Source organism: Gambusia affinis, linkage group LG17 (assembly GCF_019740435.1).
Source record: "Gambusia affinis linkage group LG17, SWU_Gaff_1.0, whole genome shotgun sequence".
NCBI lineage: Eukaryota > Metazoa > Chordata > Actinopteri > Cyprinodontiformes > Poeciliidae > Gambusia > Gambusia affinis.
In genome coordinates, this window is record NC_057884.1 from 5,471,440 (window position 1) to 5,496,546 (window position 25,107).

Here is a 25,107-nt window from a genome sequence, read left to right on the forward strand (position 1 = left end):
TTTAGGGGCCTCTTATCATGGGGGTGAGAGGTGATAAAAAAAAAAAAAAAAAAAAAAAGCACAGCAGCAAGTTTAGATTTTATTTTTACAGAACCAATTAGGAACTACTTCAGGTTCTTCGAATGCATAAAATCCCAAAGAAAAACAAAAAAGTGGAAAAGTTCAATACGTATGAATACCTTGCCAGGCATTGTAATCTACAAATTAAGGGCTAAAAAGTGACAAAGCTGTAAATGTTTAAGCAGCACTCACTTGGCACAGCGTTTGCAGACTTCGCAGGCCTGGTCAGGAACGCAGAATGTGCCGGGCTTGCACTCGCACTTGGTGTCCGTCGTGGTCGTGCAGGGAGTGATTACTCTTTCGTCTGTAGAAGAAAAATTGTAAAAACACTGAGAAAATTTCAAAACTGCCAACACCAAATCAAACTGGTCACACAAGTGTGTGTGTGACCTCTGTTTTAGTTAACTACGTCTAACCCGTTGATGCGTGTTCAGGACTTAATGAGTAAGCGAGCAGCAAAGAGAAACCTTTGTTGGCTATTCTGCTCTTTTTTAGCTAATTTATAGCCAGTTAGTAACCGTTCTGTGACTTTTGTCATAAACGGATACTTTAGCAGGAATATGAGAAACTTTGTGAGTTCGGAAACATAAATGACAGCAGCTGCAGTTCTTTTAAACGGGTTACGTGAAAATTCTGGAAACATAAACCCCCCAAAAAACAAAGTTCACCTCCATTAATCCCTAGCTTCAGTAAATAAGTCGGCCATGGCTGCAAATTTAAAAATAAAAAAATCTATTCCAGAGCAGTTTGTAAAATCTGTAATCTTTCCATACCTTTACTGGAATTTTCTCCCATGATTTATTGAAACAAAGTTAAAATGCGGCCATTTTGGCAGTTTTTCCTCTCGTTCCGCAAAACTATTTGTCTGATATTTGGCCTTTGTCCTGCCGTTGGCAATCGGCCTCATGGTTACACCAACTAGCTTGCCAGTACTCCAGCAGCAAGAGCACATCATGTTGGCTCTAAACAGACAAAATACGTTCCGTTTCACCTTAACAGTCACGGAAGCAAATTGTTAAAAAGTAAATATGTTGTTTTTGAGCGTGTTCTTGTCGGAGTGAAACACAGACTCCTTACGGTCACGCAGAGAACACGACCGCGGTTTTGTGACGCGCTCCACAACCACTGGCCAACGTCTTTCACTGGTATTGTTTGGGTAATGTATAATAATAAAAATTAAATCACTCTGTACCGAAGCAGAACAGTCGCCGGTTTGGTTCGACTGCATTTCTCAAGGCATATAGACATTAAAGGACTGCGTGGAAATGTCATTTACCGCATGGCTGTTGAGTGCTGATGCACTCCAGCATCTGATAAAGTTTTGGAAAACAACCACTGATTACCCGTGAAAATATGTCGCATTAAAAGCAACAACAAGAAAAAAAACTAAACAGAAATGCTAACAGTTTTTGTGGCTTCCTGGTAATGAAATGCACTGCAAACATTTCTTAAATAAAACGCTCTACAGGTAAGTTTCGTCAAAGTGAAGGTAAAAAAAAGAAGGAAAAACGTGTCGGTGTGGAAATTTAGTCTTAATACATCACAGAAAATTGTTTCTACATATGAATTCATTGTTTTTTAGTGCTTTGCTTACACTGACTGATAAAGTGGGAAAAAAACAACAATAAATAAAACAAAGTTGCAGAAACTTGGACCGACTAATTACTTTGGCACAGCACAGAAAATATCAAGCAAAAATAAAAAAAGTTGACGGCTCATAAATCAAAAAAACACTAATATTAGGAACCAGTTTGGCGAGTTTTCAGAACTGAACCATTTTGCACTGTGTACTTATTTTGCAATTTTTCAGTACTGCAAAAGAATAAATAAAATAAAATAAAAAAATCTCGGGTACAATTTAATTTACAGATGTTATTTTGTAAAAACGTTTGATCAATTCCGACTGTGACTCTGGGTAGAGTAGTCGTTCTGCAAAACAAAACCTGTGGGTTTGATGTGCCTCTGGGCAAGGCACTGAATCCCAGGTTGCCTATTGATTTGCATATCATCTATGAATGTGTGCGGATTTTTGAGCACAAAATAAATATACTATACAAACACATTTGTAGCTGTCCTAATATGGATTTATCAAACAATTTGTATCAGAAGGAAACTTGTATATTCATATTCCATCAACTTGTCCACATTTTGTGATACCAAAAACAATATAACTAGAATTAAACTACGCTCAGGTGACTTTTGAAAATAACTGAGATTCATTTAGGGGTATGAGAGTAAAGAGGCGGGATTTTTCTGCAAAAATTTTACTTTAAATATTCTCAATTTATTCCAGTGGTCATAGTAGTCTTTAGCCACAAAACAACACTGTAGGAGGAAAAATCCATTTAAGTTTTCTGACATAACACTTCTACGGTTTGAAGCCCTTTTTCATAAAGTGTCAGAGAACATTCCAGAATTTTCGCCGTTTGGACCGGAGTTGCTCCCCGCTCGCTCCTTAACGACGGGACAGCCGAGTTCTTGGAAAGTCTTGGCGCGGAAACGAGGAGGACGCCGGCCATTGCTGCTTTTAAGGTCACGCTTTTTTTTGGGGAAAGTAAACTTGTTCCACTAAAAGCCCAGAGCAGTGAGTCATGACCCCCGGCTTTAGAAACCCGAGGTCCATCACAAACGAAAATGTAATAATAATAAAAAGAAAACTCTATGAAGTTTGTGATTTTAACATTACGAGTGGAAGAGAACCAGGGTGTGTGTGTGTGTGTGTGTTTAGAGGAAAGAACACAGACGTATTGAGCTGAGGAATCACAGTCAGTTGGAACAGAGCGGTCAGCTGAAATTCACAGCTCCAGACCCGACATTGTTTGCGAATTCAGTCATAACTGTTTGCCTTCTCCCTAATGTGATCAGGCTATAATTCAGGTTTCATTGTGCTCTATTGTTTTGCTGTTTAAAACCAGCGGAGGACCTTTACACTCAGTGTTTTGTTTCCGTCCCTGAATCATAGAGGCTAGAGTTTTTCCAATGGAAATGTTTTCATGGAGGAGACAGATTGATGGATGTCAGCTCAGTGGGGTGATGCATAAATACAACACAAACGAGCTCGTAAGCTAAAAACGTGATTACCAGCTCGGCGAAAATCAATAAATAAAACGCAAAACTGAAGCCGCAGCCCAGTCACCGACTAAGGAGTTCAGTCACATTAAACCGTCATGAACGCTGTGCTGCCTGAGTCTGTACAGAATCAGGTTGATGCGCCAAAGCAACTATTATTCTGTTTCTTTATTTTTTTTTATTTTAATTTACTGATTTCAACTGAGGTCTGAAATATTACATGGTTAAATGGACTGGCACTAACTACAAAATACACTAAAGCAAAGTTCATTCATGTGACGCCATAAATAATTCATTAAATCAACAGCAGCTCCCAACAGGAAGTTCTTAAGTGTTTCACATCGCAGCATGGTTCAGAATAAGTGCAAGCACTCCACAATGCAATGTGGGTCTTAAAAGTTTGAACTTTTTTTTTTGTGTCACCAGATTATGAAAGGCGTTAAAAAGATCTGGGGAAAAAAAAAACAAATAAAAAAAACAACCAAAACCTTAAAAGTAAAATAAGTGAATAACCTATGTAACAGTATTCTCTTTTCTGTGGCTGCTGCCTTTCATCGGACACAAAGACGCCCAGTATGGGGGAGGACAATGACGCGCAGCCACACCCAGTTCAGCCAGGTAAGACGGACACACAGGCAAAACCTTCCCGAGACAAGTAACACGCTCGCATTCAGGCCGGGAAACAAAAACAACAAAGACACACCCTGCTGCTCCGTGTAACATCATAAGACCCCATTTTCAGCTGTGGACGTGAAAGGCGCAGAGCACAGACAAAGAGATATCAGCTTTCCTAAAACAATACATCTTTGACAAGCAGGATCTTTAGAACACTCTGTGGTTATCTGATTTTTTTTTTTGTTTTGTTTTTTTTTAAAACGCAAAGGATTAAATGGAGGGGAGATTCAGATAGGTGTCAGTTCAGTTTTTTTCCCCCTCCACGTTTTAAAGAGTGCTGGGATTTTGGAGCTAGTTGCTCAAAGAAAATGGGAAATATGGTTAAAAAAAATTGTTTAGTCTTATTTAGTGCCTAAATGGAAATTTAAATAAAATAAGAAAATCCAATTAAATAATTTAGATGTGTAAAGAAATCAGCTGGTGACCTGAACCAAATCTACGCACAGTTCCCACGGTCATAAAAAATTCTGCTTAGTCTTTTTAGACTGTATTACTTTCTGTAGTTAAAGTTGACAATTAATTACACATTTTTTGATAAAAATGCAGTTGCTTCAGAATATAAATATTAATTTAGGTATTAAAAAAAAACCTGAAAGAAAAACTAAATTAATTTTACATGTAGCATGTAGCAACACTCCTCAGTGCAGAAGTTGTTACTGAACAAAGAAGAAGACAAAAAAGTGTTTTTTGTCTGATGTTCAAAAATGAAGTCAGAAATAAGACAAACGTTGACAAAGCCTTTTAGAATAGAAAGTATTTTCCAGATGGTCATGTCAAATTTTCATTGAGGGGAAGATGCTAGTCTGGTTTATCCATTTGTGCCTGAAAACATTTTTGATTTATAAATGTTGGTAGCCTTTAAGGTATTAGTACACAGATAGCTGCATACACTTACAGACACTAAACATGCTAACAGCTAATCTAAGATCCTGATCAAACATTTTGTCAACATTATTGCATATCCATATTCATGTGACCCTCATAGGTTGACATTGCCTCTCTTCCTAATATGAATTGGAAAAGATGCACAGATTTGAAAATCTGGGCCAATATCAATATCCGATATTAATATTGCTGTTAATGACGATAACCAGTATTATATATATATATATATATCATATGGCCCAAGAAATAAAACATCTTCCCCTCCCAATGCAAATACACAGAAGGCAACAATATGGAAACAAACAGTGGTTATTAATATCAACCGAGTTTTAATGGACTGGTACTGACATCGGCCAATACCAATATTAATCCCAATATATTGTGCTATAAATTAAGGATGGACTGCATCGTGGCAAGGAGACTGGAAAAAATATTTTGACTGCTGTTGGCTAAAATTAGTACTGACGGGCTTTTTTTCTGCTAAGTTAGCAACATTAGCTAGCTACAATGCCTAGAAGAACATTTTTGATATGACAAATATGACCAATTTGAAAAAGAAAAAAAACATTATGACCACTTAAACTGACTTTTTCTCCTTCAACTAATTTTGAAGATACACATTTTAATTTTCGGTAACTTAAAAATGATATTGACCGATTAATAATCACTGATACATTTGTAAAGAAACGGGGAACTTGGTTACCCGGGCGACAGTGTGTACAGGGCAGACAGCGGTTCATCCCATTTGGATGCTCGGTGTACGTCTGCCCGTGTTCACAGGACACGCATGTTCCTTCCTCCAGGTCACCTTCACAGGGCTTCTGCACAAACGTTCCTGCAAATAAAATAAGAAAACAGTCAGACCACAAATATAACTTACTAATGTAACTAAATGTCTTGTCCTGTGAATAACAACTCCATTATACAGATGCGCTTCCTGTTGAAACAGGCCACATCACAGCACGATATTCCAGAGTGCTGGACAACCCTAAGGTAAAGCGATGCTAAACACAGAGAGAACAGAAGTTTCTATGTTATACATGTCTTCTTTTTTTCATGTTCAGGAAGTGTTCGTGTCATAAGAGCTATAAGAGGGAGCGATTGAGCGAACTACAAAGTGATTTGTCCTACTTCGCTCTGCTGGATTATCGTACTTATCATCTCTATGATCAGCTCAAGCATGCCATGAATAAAACCACTTGATTCTCATGTGTTTTCAGGATTTATCTGATGTACAAATGGGAGGGGGAAAAAAAAAAAAAAAAAGACTGGGGCACAGGGGGAAGACGCAACATAGAGCACAGACATCTTCAGTAAGAAATGTTTTTAATTTTTTTAACTTGGAGACAGCTCGACTGTCAGTTACTTAAAGATAACTTACTGAAAAACAAATCTCTCCTCCATTAATTAATATGAGCTATTTAACAAGAACTAATTAACAAGTGGGAAAACAAGCAGGAATGAAGCGTCGTAGTTGCTGTCAACAAACGATGGGAGGCCCACAGAAATAAATCAGCCGTCCTCCAGGATTTTGTCTTTACCAATCAAATGCATGTACTTGCATAAATTACAAACTGATTGATGAAGGTTGCCATTGGAAGAGTCAGAGGAACAACAAAAACAAACCAACATTAAAAATGAACTCAATAATAGACAAAAAAAAAACATTGTTTTTTTCCCCCCCCAGAGTTGAGAATCGTAAATGAAATAACTCAATAAGCCACCAGTAGAATACAGTAATTGCTTTCTGGCTAAATATATTACGGGCCCAGGAGAAGTTAAATGGTTTATCACATTAAGTATGCAATTAATTGAAAAGGTTGGTGTTTTTAATGACTTGGACCTTCAAAACAACTCTGACTTCAAGCGCTGGAGTTTCCATTTATTTTGTAGTTCTACTTGAGCTCAGACGGAGCGACGGGCTTTCTGCTCCTGGCCGTCATGCCTTATTTCCAGACGGAGCGGTGAGGACAACATTTCCAAACTTTTCAGAGTTTGGAGGAGGAGGAATATAACGTAATTTATAGCCTTTAAAGTTCAGAATACACTAAACTATATTTATTTTTAGCATCTGGTTGGTCTGTAAAACAAAGGGAGGGCGATGGGGGGAAACACCATTTTATATATTTTTCAGTTATCTGAAAAATATATAAGAATCCCTAAACTTTTGGAACAACGTTTCCTTCTAGTCTGACTGCAGTAGTTCTGGTTTCTGAATATCTGAGGATGGCTGAAAAAGAATAATATCAAGGGTAAAAAAAATGGACATATTTTATAACTAAATTTTATAACTAAATAGCTAAATTTCTGCTAATTTTCCCATTAGCAAAAATATAAATTTTGAAAAAAAAAAAAAAAAACATATATAAGTATAAGTATCTCCATCGCTCTCGGTTTTCTGCAGCATAGGGCAGCGTTCTAATAAATCTGCTCGATTTATTAGAACGCTGCCCTCCGTCTGCAATACCGAACCATGGTTTCGTTCACGTCGAGTTTACGTGCAGCGGCTCTATTTCCTTCCTGTACTGCCAGATCGACAGCCCTCAACTTAAAAGCTGCATCATATGAGTTTGAAGAAATTTCTCCGTCGTGCCTAGTGCTAGCATGTGGTTGTTCTAAATGAAAATTAGCACTTTCTTCTGTGCATTCCAAATTTGACATCCAATGATTCACTTTCTGCTAAAGCGCCCCCTGGCGGTTGAAGAAAAATCCGCAGAAAAGCCGCATAAGACTCAAAGCGTGGGGGAAAAAGTAGTGGCTTGTAGTCCGAAAAATACGGTATATATCTTGCCATAAGTATTATAATTTTGTGTTTCAGTTGTTGCACCTCTATTTATGTCACTATTTGATTGTGTTTTATATAATTTTCTTATTTACTTCTAATTCTTTCTAAGTTTTGTATAATGTTTTTACTTAATTTTGATGCATCTTATTAGCTTTAGAAGAATATAAAATACATTAATTTACTGTTGTGTTCCTCTTGTTCTGCTAGTGCTAGTGTTTCCGATTATCCACATCGCTCAGTTGAAAGAATTAAATATCTATTAATACACGTTGATTTTCTTAGAGTTATATTTTTAATAATCTTCCTTCATTTGTTTGATTGCTATTGGTGATGTTGAGGGATCTCTTTTTAATCCTAGAGATGCAACAACCAGGATTTTTCTGGCAACACAATTTTCCAGAGTTCTGACTCACTGATTCTAAGCTCAACCAAATGCAATTTTATGGTTTAGGATTACGGCACAAAAAAGAAAAGAAAAAAATTGCGTTTCTAAAAATGTACATAACTAAGATTTTGGATTTAAGAAACACTGGAATATACAATTATCCCCATTAGCAGTAAAGTCTATATATCCCTAATTTTATTAGATTTCTTTCCAACTGCAAAAAGGGGCATCGGAATAAATACTGCTGGTTAATCCATTAATAGACAGAAAATGGTGGGAGCTTTTTATATGTGACATTATTAATAAATAAGAAAAAAAAACAGATTTCAGATATTTGAACAACCAATTCCTTATTAGTCTCAATCCAGTTAAAATTTAACAATTTTCTAGTTGATTAATTAGCAAAACATTGCGTGGAATTGAACAAATATGCTAAATTTTAATTTTAATTGTTAACAGACCGTTTCCCTACATGTGTGAATGCTAAAATAAGTTCTGAAAGAATAATTTAAAAAAAGAATTACTGCCATGTAAGTTGAAAGATCATTTTGCAATGCACATTTTGCATTCTGTATTGGAAAAAAAAACAACAACAAAATATTGATGCTTATGTTGACTTCATGTGGTTTGTAAGAAGTCAACAAAATAATGACGCTACTTTTAAGGAAGCCAGTCAAACCTAGGTAATAAGGTTTATTAAGAGGCTCTTCCTTTTGAGTTTAAAAAACGACAAAACTGAAATGACAAGCTGCTAATGGAAAATTATGTTAACAGAACAAATTTTATTTCCCATGCAGCAGCAAAGATGAGTTTAAAATCTTTTGTAATTTTAGACCTCCAACACTTTACAGTCTTGCTCGGCAAGTTAAGATAGAGATTAGATTAGAGAACATCAAGCACTGTTCTTTGTCGTTTTTTTTTTTTTTTTAATGGGGCAGTAAATAGTTCCTTTTAGAGTTTTTCTCCTTCTTACCCTCCTTGCAGTTCAGGCAGCAGAGTCCTTGGTGGAGGTACTGCTCATTCTCCACACATGTCCTGAGTCGTCTCAGAGTGAGGTTTCTGTACTCCTCTCCAGACCACTGAGGGGCCGGGGGTTCTGCCGCGTGGCAAACAATCAGTGCTGCCACGACCACCTGCATCATCAAGGTCAGGGAGACAACAAAGACATTGGGTGGGAAGGGGGGAAGAGAGAGAAGAGAAAGGCATGAGCTTTGATTTACTTTTTTGTGATTCCACACGACGCAGACTCACCCACTTAAACTCATCAGACGAAGGGGCAGCAGAAGACGAGAGCGTATCTTCATAGGAAACCTTGTGTGAGCAATCTATGACTTAATGCGAACCATCTGATCTGAACATCTGCTGTGGGAAAGCAATTAAGGAAGCCACGCAGCTGGTCACAACTAGGAGCAACATAATCTCGTGAGCGCAGGATGAGGAAACATACACCAACTAAATTACATGCGGCGCAGCATGCGGGCCAAATTTAATTACTCCACCGTCTCGAGGTTCAAAAGGACAGAAGCTATTTCTTCTATTGCCGAGGGTTTGATAAGGTACCTTGGCTATCAGCGGCCCGGTGCTCATATACAATGTGAATCCCAGAGATCCATTCATGTGTTGGATAATAACAGGCCTGTATAGGTGGGGTACAGAGAAGAATATAGCCAAACACTTTAGTGTGCCCCCCAGGCGCTGGTGTTTATTCACACGCTTTTCACCATGTCAACGTGAGAAGGCCCCATTCACTGGCAAACAACACACTTTAGTGCTCCTACTTCAAATGACCCACATTCTTTAACCTGGGCTCTTTGAATGCCACGACATGTGAAACCACAGCGAAGAGCCTAAAATGCAACAGGACACCTCCCTGGGTAAAAGAGAGTCCTAGATCTAGAGGTTTTGTCTCTCCTGTGCGGTGGCAAGCCCCCCTCCCGCCGTTCAGCCTCCACTAGACCACTACAGATTAAGAGGAAGAGATAGAAAGAAGGACAGAGAAACTGTAGACAACACGCTGAAGATGGGACGCTCGACAGGGAATAGGTGCCCTAAAAAGAGAGTGTGGGAGAATGAGAGGAATAAAGAGAAAAGGGATGGAGAGAAGACTTATGACGCTGGATTTGACTCTCTGGAGGGCCGCCATGCCTTGTTGTTCAGAAGAACCTTTCCCTTTTTCTCTCTGCCTCTGCCTTTTCCCTTCACGTCAGACTTTCCAAAGACGCTCAGAGGCAGACGACCGGCAGAGCAGTCACAATCACACCATTTAGATCTATCCAAACATTCTGGGGAAGGGGGGTGGAAGGCAGGAGGGAAGGAGAGGAAAAGGGAGGGAGATAAATGAGAGACGGGACTAACAGCTTGCACGACACAGGGTGAGTCTTTGCCTGAATACGCTGTGTGAGTTTGTGCGGCGCGTTTGTGCGGCGCGTGCGTGCGACTGGAGGCTTGGATGGGGGGGGCCGTGGAGAGGCATGGAATTGAGAAAAGTAGAAAGCCGTGTGAAAAGGAAAGAGTAAAATCAGCGCATAAGCACAAGTGGAGGCAAAGCAGTGGAAAGAAAAAAAAAAGATGTGAAAATAAAGATGACTGGGAAAATGTGAGCTGCACTGAAGGTAATCCTGTTCCATAACACAGATGCAGAACGTGACATTCCACCAAATCCACAAGCTTTAAGTCAATCCAGAGGTAAACGCCAGGTGTCCGATTGACAGTACACAGATTCCCTGCTCTCCGAACCGATCTCTAAACTAAAAAGACTAAACCGTATTTGAACACTTAAAGACCATTACATGAACATATAAACCTATCACTGCTACCAGTGCCGGTTTATAATACGGCTGTTCACATTTTCAAGGGAATGCCTATGGAGAAAGCTGTTTAAGTAATGATAGCTTTGCTGACACTGCAGAGAAATCAGAGCCAAATAAATTTGGTAATGCTGGGTCAAAGCTTTACCAAAAACAGGAAGTCTGCCGCAAATTTCTGACTGGTGGATAGCTAGGCCATGCTGCTGCACACACATGAATGTTGGTGCAATTCAATATGCTGTGCTATATGGTAAAGCATACTCAATGGAACATTTCCATAGACCAATCAGACCAGTCAGCGTACTGCCTCCGCTGACTGGTGGGGCAAGCGGGGTTAAACCCAATGCCAAAATTGTGTCATACAAGTGCGACATCAAATGTTATGCACTAGTATAATAATAAGTCAGTGACATCTTTCTTTCTTCCAGTTGTATGACACCAATACCTCTACTTTGACTGTACTGTACCATTGCTCTAGGGGACGTAGGAACGTTGCTGTACGAGTTGGTTGTATGGGTCGTCTTTTCGCTGGAAACAGACAAGATAGTGGTATGAACTTAACCGACCCGTGCCATACCGCTTAGTGGAACCAAAGCAGCTGGCTTCCCAGCAAGGGTGCTACTCATTTGATGGTGGGAGAGGGATTGAGGAGATCTTACCAGGTGGGCTCACACCAGGTTTAAACTGCATGTAAAGCAGTGGTCTCAAACTGCATTCCTCGAGGAAATGCTTTTAGATGTGTTTGTTGTCAATTGCACTTGAATTAAACTGTGAAACTTCCTTACTAGCATGCAGTCAAGTTCTGGTGATAAGCTAATATTAGAGCCAGGTGTGCTGAAGCAGAGAGACTTCTAAAAGTTGTAGGACACCAGTCCTTGAGGATTGCACTTTGCCTATCACTGATTAATGATGCTAATGTTTATCACCAACCAAGAGGAATAAGTTACAGTTGTAGTTTTTTAAAAGATTTATAGAGCATGTATTATGTTTATGAAGCTGCAAAAACAATTTTTATGTTATTTGGGCCTCAAGTCAATCTTAGAAAAGCAGATCCTTAGTTTTTTCAAAATACAATTAATATATTGTGTTTATTTTTTCTGGGTCCAAGATTGTGTATCTTAGATTTATAGAAAAAGAAGCTCGCCCAGGGTGATGAATGAATGAACCGCCACAGTCTGCTACTGTTTGTTGTGTTCCAGTAATCATTTGTCCTTTTAAGGGAAGGTGGAATGTTTGGTTGGACAAATCCAAGTCATGTGTGACTTCATATGTGCATGCACTAGTTTTCCCCTGTATGTTTTTCAGTTTCACAACACTGTATGCTTTCTGTTTATCGTCGTGACAAATCTTGTCTCTTCCATTTTATTTTTGTGGCTGGCTAAGTTTCGTTCAACGTGGCATGCTTTTTATATATTTTCTTTTTGTATTTGTTCTGTGTTCTCTTGGTATTATGTTTGGAAATGTTGTCCTTGTTAATGTGCTGTAGAAAGGGACCTTGGGGAAACATTTTCCGTTTTTATTTTCTTATTGTGATCCGGGATATGATGCTTGACCCCAACCCCCGTTTTATTGTCATTGGCACTACAAAACTATGTTAATGTAACTTATCCACAATCTGATTAATTAGTCGGTTAACAGTTCTAGCTCTAAGTAGTAAAACGGGTTAGAAAAAGTAAAAATGGATTGCTTTCATGGGACAGCCAAGTTGCACAATAACTTCTCAATATGCCAGTGAAAGAAACAAATAAATTCTCTTTCTAAGCTGAAGAGAATCTGTGTCATTTCTAAAACAAAGTGCTTTTCAATCTAGCTGCTAAATACTACTGAAGTACATCAAAAGCACAAGGGCGCTGCGCTGTGTACATAAACACTACGGCCGTCCAGAATGTGGTTTACTCTTACATCCTTCACCAAGAGAGGAGGAAGACCAGAGTGACCGTAACCTCAGTGTGGAAAGCCCTTCAAACCCACAATCCCTGGAAGGACTCCAGCATCGACTGCAGAGGCTCAGTCCACTTCACAGCCTCCTCTATCCTCTGTACAATGACTGAGCTCGGCTGCAGATTATGTCTTCCAACAGTGTCCAACGGTCATTGTCCAACTCACTGATAAGTTTGTACAGTGCTTTTGTGGCTGTGAGTTAAACTAATAAAAGTTACAATAAAATAATGAGGGACTTTCTGTGCGTCCGACAACAGTAGCGCTCCTCCGCTTCCTCTAAACACCCTGGGTTCTTCCAAATTGCCTTGGAACAATCCCAACATATGCCATGCACACTGAGGACGCATTTGTGCCTAAATGACAGGACATCCTTTCAGATGACCCAGGTTATCAATGGGCCATTTACAGGCCTGTGACAACTTAGCAATCCCTGAGGGAACAACGTCGGGTCGGAAAGGAAAGGAAAATGCAGAGAAATGACAATGCGGATACATAGAGGAAACTAAGCTGCATTATTCATTTCAAATCAGATGGATGATTTCTGTCCAAAACAACAACTAAGCAATGACACGCTGCACCTCATTATATTCCGATGTCCGGAGGGGGAACCTGACTCTCCAAATCATGCTGCTCCAATTAGCAAATCATTTTCTGTTATCAATGAAGGCACCAAAGCAACAGTTGTGTAACTTTAAATCCATAAACTCACACTTCTCCAAGACTTTGATTGCCTTTCTCATCTTACTTCCAAAGTAAGAGAAAAATCAATTAGTCCAATCAAAGTTTGGGGAGCAACCTCAACAGTGCAATGATTTGCCGATTAAACAACAGTGAAAGCAGTTTATCAAATTATAGATCATCAGCCTCCGCAGGCTCAGAGAAAACAACTGAATGAGCCAATTCTCAGCTATGCATGCCTCCTATATTTCCATGGTGCTTTGGGGAAAACAGCTTTTTTACCCTGAAGATGTTTAAGCACTGCAGCACATGACAGGGTTGAGGAAGGAGCACGAAGCTTCACCGCAGCGTGAATGTTGTAAAAAAATAAAAAAGTACATAAGTCACTGAAAAATGAAAGGTTTATTTCAGTTCAAATGTCAGATGTGCACGCCTCCCCCCCAGTGACCTTAGCAGAACTCAATATTTTATCACAGCGGCCTCCGACAACCACAAGGAAAGAGAGAGCGAATTAGAGCTGCCGCATCGCTGAGCCTGACTCACTGTCAGGTACAGACCAAACCCACAACAATAAAAAGAAGTTAGTAAACCGTGTCACGTGTTGGTTTTAACTATTTCTATTAGGCCTTTTCATTAGATCACATATTAGTTCTGAAAGTGTGACACAAATCAAAATCAGTTTCAGTATAAATGAGTAAAGTTTTTACTCTTGGTTTCAGGCCGGAGGTGGTTCCATTACCAAAAGGTGTATCGAGATAACCTCATTTTTGTGTTTTCACAATTACTGTAACTCCTTCCCGGTTTACAAGCTTTGTTTTTACAAAAGTTCTGTAGAAAATAGTGGTTCCCAATTATAGTGCAATTTAATTGTCATTGAATTGTACACACTTGTGACAATGAAGACATTTACATACCCTAAAAACCAAACTCATTGGTTGAATTCTTATTTCTCTTGTTTCTCCCCCCATAGATCCATAAGAGCAGACCAAAAAATAATCAATATTTTTATTAAACATGCTTTAACGTAGCTGTTTCTCATTTAGCACTGCAATTGAACTGCCTTATGTTCCTAGTCTCCAGAAATTACCCATTAAATAACCAGAATTTTGCTTGTTAGATTTTCTGCTTTTGTGGCTGTGATTATAATTACAAGCATTATTGTAAATTGTATTGCCAAAAAAGAACAGTTTCAGTGTAATCACAATAAATAACCAACTTTATTTATTTCTTTTCTCATCACAAAAAGTCAGGAACAGCTACTCAGAGCATTCATATATTAAACCTAGCAAAATGATACCAATTTTTGGTCTTGATTTTTGGACAACTAAATTCAACACAACAGAAATTTAATTTCATATAGTTGATGACTTTTCTGGTCAACTCTGCTCTTGAGATCAGTCAAGAAATTCTCAGTATGATTTCATTTCCTTGTGACAAGAAAGTTAATCACCAAAGAAGAACATGGGTCAAGAGTTTGAAGTATTCAACTTGACTTATTCCAGGGTGTTGTACTGTTCTGCATTACATAAACTTATAATTCTTTTGCTCTTGCATGGTCATCTGGTGGTTCTTTGTCATAAAGGAACATGTGGAAATCAACACAGTATTCTTCACAAAGGGCATTATTGTTCTTAAGTTGGAACACAAAACTCATCGGGTTCCTGCAAATTCTAACTATCAAGATTCTAGGCTTGTCCTAAATCTCAGTTCTTTGCACTTGTACACATCTTTCAATGTGCTAACATAAGGTCGCAGTGAATTTGCCACAAGTGTTTTTACAGTTTTCAGGCGTTGCATCTGACCCTGTGAAAACAAAGGACAGCAAGGAAGGAAGGAAGGATGGTGGGCAGATGGATGTGTGGCTAACTACTTAGCTGGTTGGTTGATAAATGAACAAATATTTCAGGCAATATGATGAGCATAATATGCAAATCAGGGGGAGAAAAAAAAATCTAGAAATGTAGTATCTTTCCAGACTAATCCAAACTTGGAAGAACAACAAAAAAAAAATCTAAAACAGATTCCAGAATGGATAGGAATTTTCTGTAATTAGGGTTTTGCTTACAACAGTGAACAGCTCCTGCTGACACCGTTTAATATTGCACAGTTCAAATCCCTCAAGGCTAACCCTGACAGGACAGTGAACGCTCCCCCTGCTTTACAGATGAATCCCGTCTCTCTCTGGAGACGGGAGGAGGTGACCGTGCACGGCTTTCCTTCAGTGATAAATGACGCTGACATTTTGTGTGAGACGACAAAGACAAGTACAACCCGGCTGCTGTCAAGAGAGCTAACTCTGACTCTTGACTCATCAGCGGGAATACATCTAAAGTTCAGCCAAGCTGGGATGCATTCATCTTTATAAAGCTGAATGATGGAGAACAAGGGGAACGACTCCCATGTCAAGTTTTCAGCAGTGGAGAAAACAAGACAGCGCTAGCAGTCAGAAAACCGCACTGACGCACACGCACGTGCATTAACGCGCATGGTTGTAGCGTACGAGTGGGAGCGTGTGAAATGCGGCGGCCCCCTCCTCTCAGGGAGAACAGGAAGCTCGAGACAATACAGAGGCTTCATGCAGGGTTCAGCTCCAAACTGTTCCCTCAGAGCGGGCCCAGCACCCGATCAGACCAGCAGCATATCCGCCAGGCTGGATATTTTTAACTCGGGGAAGCTGCAGCCCCGCTCCACGACTAAAATTCTTCAGTTTCCTCTGGAGGTATGCCCCTCTGATTAGACGAGCGTGACGGTGCGCCACACATGCAGACCGTCTGCATTCACCGCCGCAGGAGAGTAAAAAAGAAGAAAACACAAACAAACAAACCGATGACGGCTATGGTAATGAATTTCCTCAGTTGCCTTGTTGACCACAACATTGGTGAAATGACTGGTGTATGAGCAGAAGGTGAATGCTGGAAGTATGAAAAGTTCAAGAATTGTCAACAGGTGTTGTGTGACACATTTCCAGACTGTTTAGAGATGTGAAGGTGGTCTCTGTGGTTTCAAAAAGCAAACTGCTTGTACATGTAAACACCGTCACCACGAGTCACGCAGAGTGCGATTTAAGGCTAAGCCAGGACTCCGAATTTGAACATTAAATTGAATTTGTGTGCAATGGGGCTATTGAGTTAGCCTCTTTTCAAATTCCCATTAGGCCTGTCGCAGAGACGCCAAGCTCCGACTCACGAGATTAATCCAGGAGAGAGCGAGGGACGAAGAGGAGCAGGAAGAGATGACTAACCCGGGAAAGAATGAGCAAGGATCCAACGACTGCACTCCAGAGACAATTGAATTTCTTCCATTAAAGCTCACCTTTGTGTGTGGCGTAAGGAGGGGAGAGGAAAGTGCAGGCAGTTTGTAACAGTCTCTATAAACACATCACAGCAAAAATGCAGAGTATGTGTCTGGTAGAGGTCTTCAGAGGCCATCAATAACAGGAATCCCTGCCAGATTTACATCTCTGTAAACAGACGTCCATTCTGTGGACAAAGATTGAGCCTGTTCTGGGACTGGAGACTTTTATGAGAGCAAGTCTGTTCATCCAGGAGAGCAGGAAGAGAAAGAATTTGGCACTGATGCAAACCTTTCACCACCGTGGCTTAATGTTAAGTCATATTTCCTAGCGCCTGTACGTCAGTGCATTGCAGAGCTGTTACTAGGTGTAGTAAGTCACTGACAAGGCAGTTCATCCCTGAGTCTGATGAAAATAGATTCCTCTATATTATGCATCACTTTATAACCATCTTTATGTTTTGTCCAGAGAACGTTTTTGGAAAGTTTGATCAGATTTTCAGCTTCCTGTTTTCTCAATGTGAAAAGAAAATGAAAATCAGACAAGGTGTTAGATGACCTGTGAAAGATGGCTGATAAAGCTCAGTCCAACCGCAAGAGAGCGCAACATAGAGAAATAATCTCCCTACACTGAAATAGTTTGGACCAGTCCGGTACCATGCTACTCTTACACTAGAGGAACTGATAAGAAAGCAACAACCTGTGTCTAAAAAAAACAAACTAACAAAAAACATTTCCTGAATCGGTACCAGTATCAACGTGGTATGAAGTTCCAGAAATTCCGTCTTTTTTTCCAAAATCCACTTTTTCCCCTCCTGAATTCCATTTTAACCACATTTATTAACCCCAAAGGTATGTAATTATGGGGTAAATGGAAAAAAAAAGAAGAATATGTCAATAGCTAGAGGTCAACATTTCCTGTTATTCTGTATCACAAATGAAACCGACTGCTGTGGTTGAACAGAACATTGGTTTTCACAAGGTGTTAAAAAGAGTCTCCCCCCCCCTCACATTTATTTTGGAGAACTCAGACAGAATGTGCAAAACTAAGAATCTCCTTCAACATAAAAGAAAAGAAGTTTGCGCACATTTTCATAAAAACCAGGACATTTGTTAATTTCTTTCCTTCCATCTGTCGCAGGAATCTATATTGACCATCAGTGTTTTGATGTTGCTTTTATGTTCCTGCAACTGTAGCAGGAACATAAAAGTTTGCATTGCTTTACCAAAAAAAAAAAAAGTGTAGGGTTTGTTTCACACTAATTTATTTAAGTGTCTAAGAGTTAGCAGGCATGACTGTCTGCATGCAGTCAGCTAGCTTCTTGTCTAGGTTTCTGAGTAGTTGCTGAATTCTTGCGCCTCCAGTCAACTGTGTGCTGATAAAACGGACAGAAAAGTTTTGTCCCGTTTCAGAAAACCCGCAAGCCTAGGACCTATTTATTTAGTTCTTGTGGAAGATGTCCGTCTTTCAGAAGGCTTTTTTTCACCACCTGTGTGGAGAGGAGAGCTGACTCGGCTAAGCTCCGCCTAACCAGGTAACCTCGGATACGGGACCTGCAGTGGATAAAACACTGAGTTTTCCGCAACGTGTAAATCATATGGCCCTATAGCATCAGAACCATTAAAACTTTCTGCCATATATCTAAAAGCACCTCCATTGAAGTTAAGGCGTTTTCAAAATCTGTATGGAGAACTGCAAACATTCAGCTGAAAGAAACGCAGGCAACCGCTGTTTGCTCATACTTACAGAAAACACCAATATTGCTCTTTGGAGATATTTCCAGTGGAAAAAAAACAGAAAAAGACAATGACATTTATTGTGTAAAATTGAAGGACTGGTAGATATTATTCTCACCAAGGCGCTCCCATTAGAACCACGGATTTTAAGTCACATAATATCATAGCAGGGGAATCTCACAGCAGCCGATGCCTAAAACCCACTGGGGGTATCCAGTCAGCGAATATGGAGTCTTACTGAAATACCAAAGGTTTCATATCCTGAAAATGCTTTATCACTGTCTGATCACAAAAATCTGACCTAATGTAATTCCTGGTAGTTTCACTAAGAAAATTATCTACAGTTCACTATTTAATAAAAAAAGTAAATGCTTTTAAGTCATTGAATAACCTTTTTTTTTTTTGTCGCCTTCTATGTAAACTCTTAAGACAAATATAATCTAACAGCCTGAGGATTTATGTATGTAATCAATATTCATATGTAATCCATATTTATTTGGCATACGGAGCGCAGACACCAAAGATCAATATCACATTATAACCACAATCTTTGATTTACTTAAATGTGGTCGATCCATGCAGATTAGTGTGTAACTGTGAATATTATAATGTACAATTATTTTACAAACAAAGATCGAAAATAAAAAAAGTAGCACTGATTTGTATTCAAATCGAATGACTCATGCCATGGCCTGACATGAGTCAAAAGGTTAGGCAACCACAATTTTCTGCAAAACAACTAGTTGCACTGGATTTGTCCAGTTTATTTAGGCATATTAGCATGGGAGGGTGACGCAAAAATGTGCGTCACACATGTCAGAATATCATATTATTATTTTGAAAACCATTGTCCGTCCATTTTCGAATTATGCATTTACTCCATGTCAGTTTCCCATCGGACACTTACTGACCCCAGAGATTCGCCCAAACAACTGAGTGCTACGACTGATTTACACCTTCAGTGTCACTAACATTTGTTTTGGTGACATTTAAAAAGGAAGCCCAGTGACACATTTTCCCTTTCCACGTGTAAATAATGTCGAGAAAATAAAGCTAATGGATGTATAACCATAAACCACACCTAGATTCTCCTGTACAGAACCCCCCACCCGTAACAAAAAAAAACAAAAAACACACACACACACAAAAATACCTCCCTCAGAAGTCATTGTTATCTCCACAACAGAGCTTCAAAGAATGTGCCGACCTGGAGAATCTAAAGTTTGCACCAAGGACCACGTTAACCCCATGACACCTGGTGTCCCAGAAGAGGACAGCAAAAGCTCAAAGTCCAAACACTTAACAACAAAGCATTTTGTTACATTTAAGAGCAGACTGCGTCTAATCCAGAATGGCTTACTTATTGGTACGGCGACGTATCAGGACGAAGCCTGATGAGGTCAGACACTTTGGCAGTAAGCTATTCCCACTTATCTCCAGAACTCAGGTGGGTTTAGGGTATGACTTGCCTCCGTCGGTATGCGTTATGTCGTTCATCCTCTGAACAGGTGGCACTCCCTTAGTGAGTCAGAGCACCTTTGATATCACCAGGAATGATTCACCTCAACAGCAACAACAACAAGATTCTTCAGAATCACGGACACCTCTAACCACGGCTGCTCCAACACAAAGGGCGCTGGAGCACCTGGCAGTCTGGGAGAGGGCGGGTTGCCCCTGCATTGCATCACCCAGTTCCCGAGTAACTCCTCTTAGCTGCGAGCGCGATTCCAGCTATTCTCATGGACACATTCTGCTGTGGAGCAGCATCGTGAGCAGTAGAGCGGCCGGTTTTCTTTTCTTTTTTTTGGCCTGCGGCTCTACAGCTTGGCCTCTGTGGGTCCCAGATGTCTGTCTGCGTCGTCCCCAGTGACTGAGGGGACCATTTCCTGTGTGAACCAACACCCAAACGCAGAAAGCAATCGCAGATAACAATCTTGTATACATTTGCATGGGCATGACAATTCTAAGAAGTAAATTGATGCCACTAATATCAGCCTATCTGTGTACTCAAGACGGGAAGTTTACTGGAGGGCCAAGCACGTACACTGGTAATTTGGAATGGGGGTGGGACTGGGGAGGTGGGCAGGGGGGATAAGAGAGTGGAGGAGGAGGGGAGCGGGGTTGGGTGGAAGTTTCCTCACAGTCCCTTAGCAACAAGGTCCGTTGCTGGCAAGGCCTCCAGAATGTGCTGTGGTTTACAGCAGAGATAAACATTGACTTTGCCACCCTGAGAAGTAAATCTGATTTCAGCAACGGAACACTGCATGACTCTAAACACGAATCGGACAACAGAGGAAGCGAATAACAGAGTTACAGTCTCATCGGCGGATGGGATATCTTTAAAGCACATTTAAATGGAAGGGCCCTGCGATTAAAGAGCGGTTTTAATGAAAACGATTGTTGCCCTTATCAACCATGCAGCAAGGCCGGCCAAGGCGTAGCTGCCCCATCTGTCTTTGAGACTCCAATCTTTCTTTCAGAAGAGACAGACATTTGTCTTAAGCAGAGGTGTCTTTTTTCTTTTTTTTTTGCACCGAATTAAGATCAAATTCACATTATGCCCATTAAGACCTCACGGTGAACTTCCAGAGCTTAAAAAAAAAAAAAAAAAAAGTCAGGCTTTGGTGGAAAAATCAACAGCGTAGAAATGAAAGGCTGGCTCTGTGTAAGGTCTGAAAGGGATAAACTTTCCTGGAAAAACTGCTGAGAGGCTTTCTGTCTTTTAATTGACAAACTGGCAGGGTTAATTTTGGGCTTTTTGTGTGACGGTTGGGTGAGACAGAGGGAGGGATTAACTGATCCCTACCCCAGTCATACTCATAAAACAAACATGCTTCTCACCCTCTGCACACAACCTGAGTTAAAGCTTGAATGAGTCCAGAAGAGCACCACAGTCAGCCATTTATTAAGAGAAGTTATTAGTGGGCCCTTAGGTCAGAGCATTTAGGGGACCCAGGTCAGCGGGGGGCCTCACAATACATACCTCTAAATATCAAGCCGGGTTTATTTTTAGCACGCAGTTCAAAGTGCTTTACACCATAAAAACAATGAAGTCACCTATTATAAAACAAGGAATACCCATTACATGTTGCGAAATGCCATCTTCAAAATCATCAAGCAAATATACATTCCAGTTATTATGAATCAAAGGCAACTCTGGACAGGTCGATTTAAAGGAAGTCAGTGTTTCAGCAGTTTTGCAGGTTTCTGGAAGTTTGTTCCAGATCCGCGGCGCATAGAAGCTGAATGCTGCGTCTCCATGTTTGGTTCTGGTTCTGGAGACCCAGAGCAGAACCAGAACCAGAACCAGAAGACCTGAGAGGTCTGGAAGGTTGATACAACAACAGCAGATCTTTAATATATTGTGGTGCTTAACCATTCAGTGATTTATAAACTAGCAACAGTGTTTTAAAGTCTATTTTCTGAGCTACGGGGAGCCAGAGGAAAGACTTTGAAACTGGGGTGACGTGCTCCATCTTCTTGCTTTTTAATGTGAAGGTGATGATTTAGTTCTCACTAAAACAAAATACAATTAAGAGTGAGGCTAACTTAATTCAACTTTGAAAATAGACTTAAAACTGTCTTAAATTCAAAACCTGAACTAGAACCGACAAATATATTAGTTGCCATCATACAAAAGGAAAGCATCACGTCTTCAGAGTTACAGCATTGGATACATTCACATAAAGTCAGGTTCCATGTCCAATGCAAATGCAAATAAGTCTCAGAAATTAAAAGCTACGTTTTGATGATCCTTGTTAACTGATTATTCTTAACCCATCCTGCCACACTCTACTGAGTCTGCATCGTACGTCAGACACTGCAGCTTTTTATTTATCAAAAATGCTTTATTGCTAAAAAAATCAATAATTTATTCAACTAAATGCCTGCAAGTTCAAACATTTTAAAAACAGAAGTGCTTGCTGGTGGCTTAAAGGGATGGTTAAACATCCTCAAAGTTTGGTTAAAAGCAGTTTATACCTTACTTTGTAGTACGTAATATTTTGCATTATTTTTTTAGTATAAATTCTGATTAGGTTGTCGCTGGGGTAATATATAATAATTACATTTACATTGGACACTTATTTGCAGAAAGTTACGTGATTAATTATTGGGAAATGGGTGTAGAAAGTGAGGTTGCAACCAATGATCTTACACTATGTTACACATACTTACAATAAAGTATTTTGACTCAAAATAACTGCCTGATGTTATGTAAAACAGTTTAAAAACTTTATAAAGCTTATATTCATGCACAGCTATATATGTTTTTGTTTTATTGGTTTATTTTTCATGTCTAAAATTTTATATTGGACACTTAGTCTGTCTGGATTTTGTTTTTTGTGTTCCAGTCTCAGTAAGTGTTTACACAGGAAGATCATTGGTGGCGCACCGCCTCCACTCCTTGGGAAAATAATCACTAGCTTCTTTACAAATAATGGCCCAGTGCAAACAACTCAACAGTAAATGTTTATAAAAGAGCATTCACATAAATCGCTATGGAATTAAAAAAAAAAAAAGACTAGTTATTTTTAAGACAAGACATAAAAAAAAGAGCTACAGTTTTGCTGTCACAACACACTAATTATTGACTTAGAGAATTATCAACAGGTAAGATTTAAAGATATATATATATATATATATATATATATATATATATATATATATATATATATATATATATATATATATATATATATATATATATATATATATTCTAAACTGAACATTTACACTCAAGTCAAATAGGGCTTTTTGGACCCCATACAGTGTAGGACCGGCTCTGCTCAGGGCCATCATATGGGGCATGTCTGTACAATCTGACCACATGATCTCCAACACAGATGGTAGGCTGCAATGTTGGACTGAGGGAGGGTGAATGATGCAGCACATGTACTGACCAGAGGAATGGAGCCAGAAGGAAGAGGCAGGGAGAGGAAAATTATTAAATATCTACAGAAATAAACACGTTAATACATAGCAACAACAAACACAGTGTTGCTTCCTGTGTACGAGCTCTTGTGGGACAATGAAGGGGCTTGTTTTATCTCCTCACAAGTTCACAGGCCTGGATGTGATTTCAGCTTCCACAAGAGTCTTTTTTTTTTTTTTTTTTTAAACACCACTGTGTTTTTTATTTTTTATAATTTTTTTTTTTTACCGAAGCTAGATTTGGTACAACTCACTTTTCAGAGACACGAGTTACTAAAACATTATACGGACTCCAGGTTTTAAAACAAATGTTAAACTTGCGTCAGTGCGGTGGTGGTGGTGGGGGAACCCATGAAGACACGTGAAAGTTTTAAATTCAGCTAAAACATATCACAGAAGGTTATAGTCGAGTCTACTTACAAAAAGTTTTCCGACCGCCGGACCGAAGTTCATCTTGGGAACTTCGAGATGAGCGTCAATCCCAAAGCAGTTCGCGTTCCGAAGCACCAGTCTGAAAACGTCTATAAAAACACACACACTTCAAGTGAAAAAACAAACACGGACACGCGAGTCCAACTTAAAATCTATCCGTCATCCGGTTTCTTTCATAGGTTCGCTGAGTTAGAGACTGAACTTTCCAGCGTTGTTTTCCTGAGCAGGGAGACACACGGTCTGAGAGCGAATGTGATTTTTTTTTTTTTTTCTTTTTCTTTTTTTGTGCCTCGAGAACGGCTGTTGACGTCACTCACCAAACAGCCAATCAGAATGCCGTCTCATCCCTGGCTTAATAATTAAGCAGGTAATTGTTCAGGGTCTTAATGCTAAACACGTTCAGCTGGTAGTTAAGCCCTTTGCTGTCTCAAATATGCTAATTGGAGTTATTTAACGACTTCTAAGTCTTCATCAGCAACCTTGAAGAACAGTTTTTGTTTTGTTTTCTTTTGTTTTTTTAACCTTCAAACCCCAGACCAAACAATGGGGTTATGCAAGTCAATTGACACTTCTTCACATTCGCCTCAGAGAACAACAGGGGCAAAAGCAAACGTTCCGGGTTTTTTATTTTATTTTATAAAAGGCAGCTATAACATAACAGTGCCTTGCAAAAGTATTGGTATCCGTGGAACGTCTTTACATTGGTTTATGTTACTACTACAAACTAACCACATTATATTTAACTGAGATTGTGTGTGGTTGGCCAATAAATGGTTTCAAATAGCTGTAAAGTGAGTAAAATTATGTGTTCTTTATAATTATCTAAAGAGTGTGCTTAATATGTTATAATGTATTGACTAATAGCTGCTGCATTAACAACTTTATCTTCACAAACATTAGTACTTTGATGACATGTTAGTGCTATAGAGGACACAATAAACACTGAGAAGGAGATGTTCTGGTCATGTTCCATGTTTGCTGGATAACTAAGAATGCAAAACACTCTAAGGTCACCATGGTGAAAAGTGGTGACAGCATCATGCTGTGGGGATGATTTTATTCCAAAAGGTCAAAGTTTCAACTATTTAGAAAAGAATCTGTCTCAAAAAGCAGGTAGAGACATACCTCAAAAAGACATGCTACTAAAATCTATTACAAAGTAACACATGCAAATTCTTGGCACACCTTTCAGATTTTGAAGCGTAACAAAAGTAAAATGTTGTATAATTTTTCTTTCCACTTCAGACGTCCACGCCACTTTATCCCATAAAGAAACAATTTCTGTCTTATGTCCCTAAATGAAAACTTCCCAAGAGTTTTGTTCTTTCAAATATCCCCTCTTGGGACTTCGAAAGTATCTGTGGTTACATATGTTTTAGATCAGAAATGTCCAAACCTTTCAAAAATGTCAAGTTTAAAGTACTCTGGGG

At 39.4% G+C, this 25,107-nt stretch overlaps 1 protein-coding gene across 1 annotated transcript in view; it reads right to left on the bottom strand.

Moving 5' to 3' along the window:
- Positions 1-23,950, bottom strand: part of tnfrsfa (tumor necrosis factor receptor superfamily, member a) — a 30,688-nt gene extending 6,738 nt beyond the window's left edge. The window contains exons 1-4 of the mRNA XM_044144744.1: positions 23,666-23,950; positions 8,833-8,992; positions 5,393-5,524; positions 253-364 (exon numbers count right to left, since the gene is read on the bottom strand). Coding sequence (XP_044000679.1) covers positions 253-364; positions 5,393-5,524; positions 8,833-8,992; positions 23,666-23,698 — 437 coding nt within the window. The 5' untranslated portion in view covers positions 23,699-23,950. The remainder of the gene's footprint in view (positions 1-252; positions 365-5,392; positions 5,525-8,832; positions 8,993-23,665) is intronic.
- Between the last annotated feature and the right edge of the window lie 1,157 nt (positions 23,951-25,107).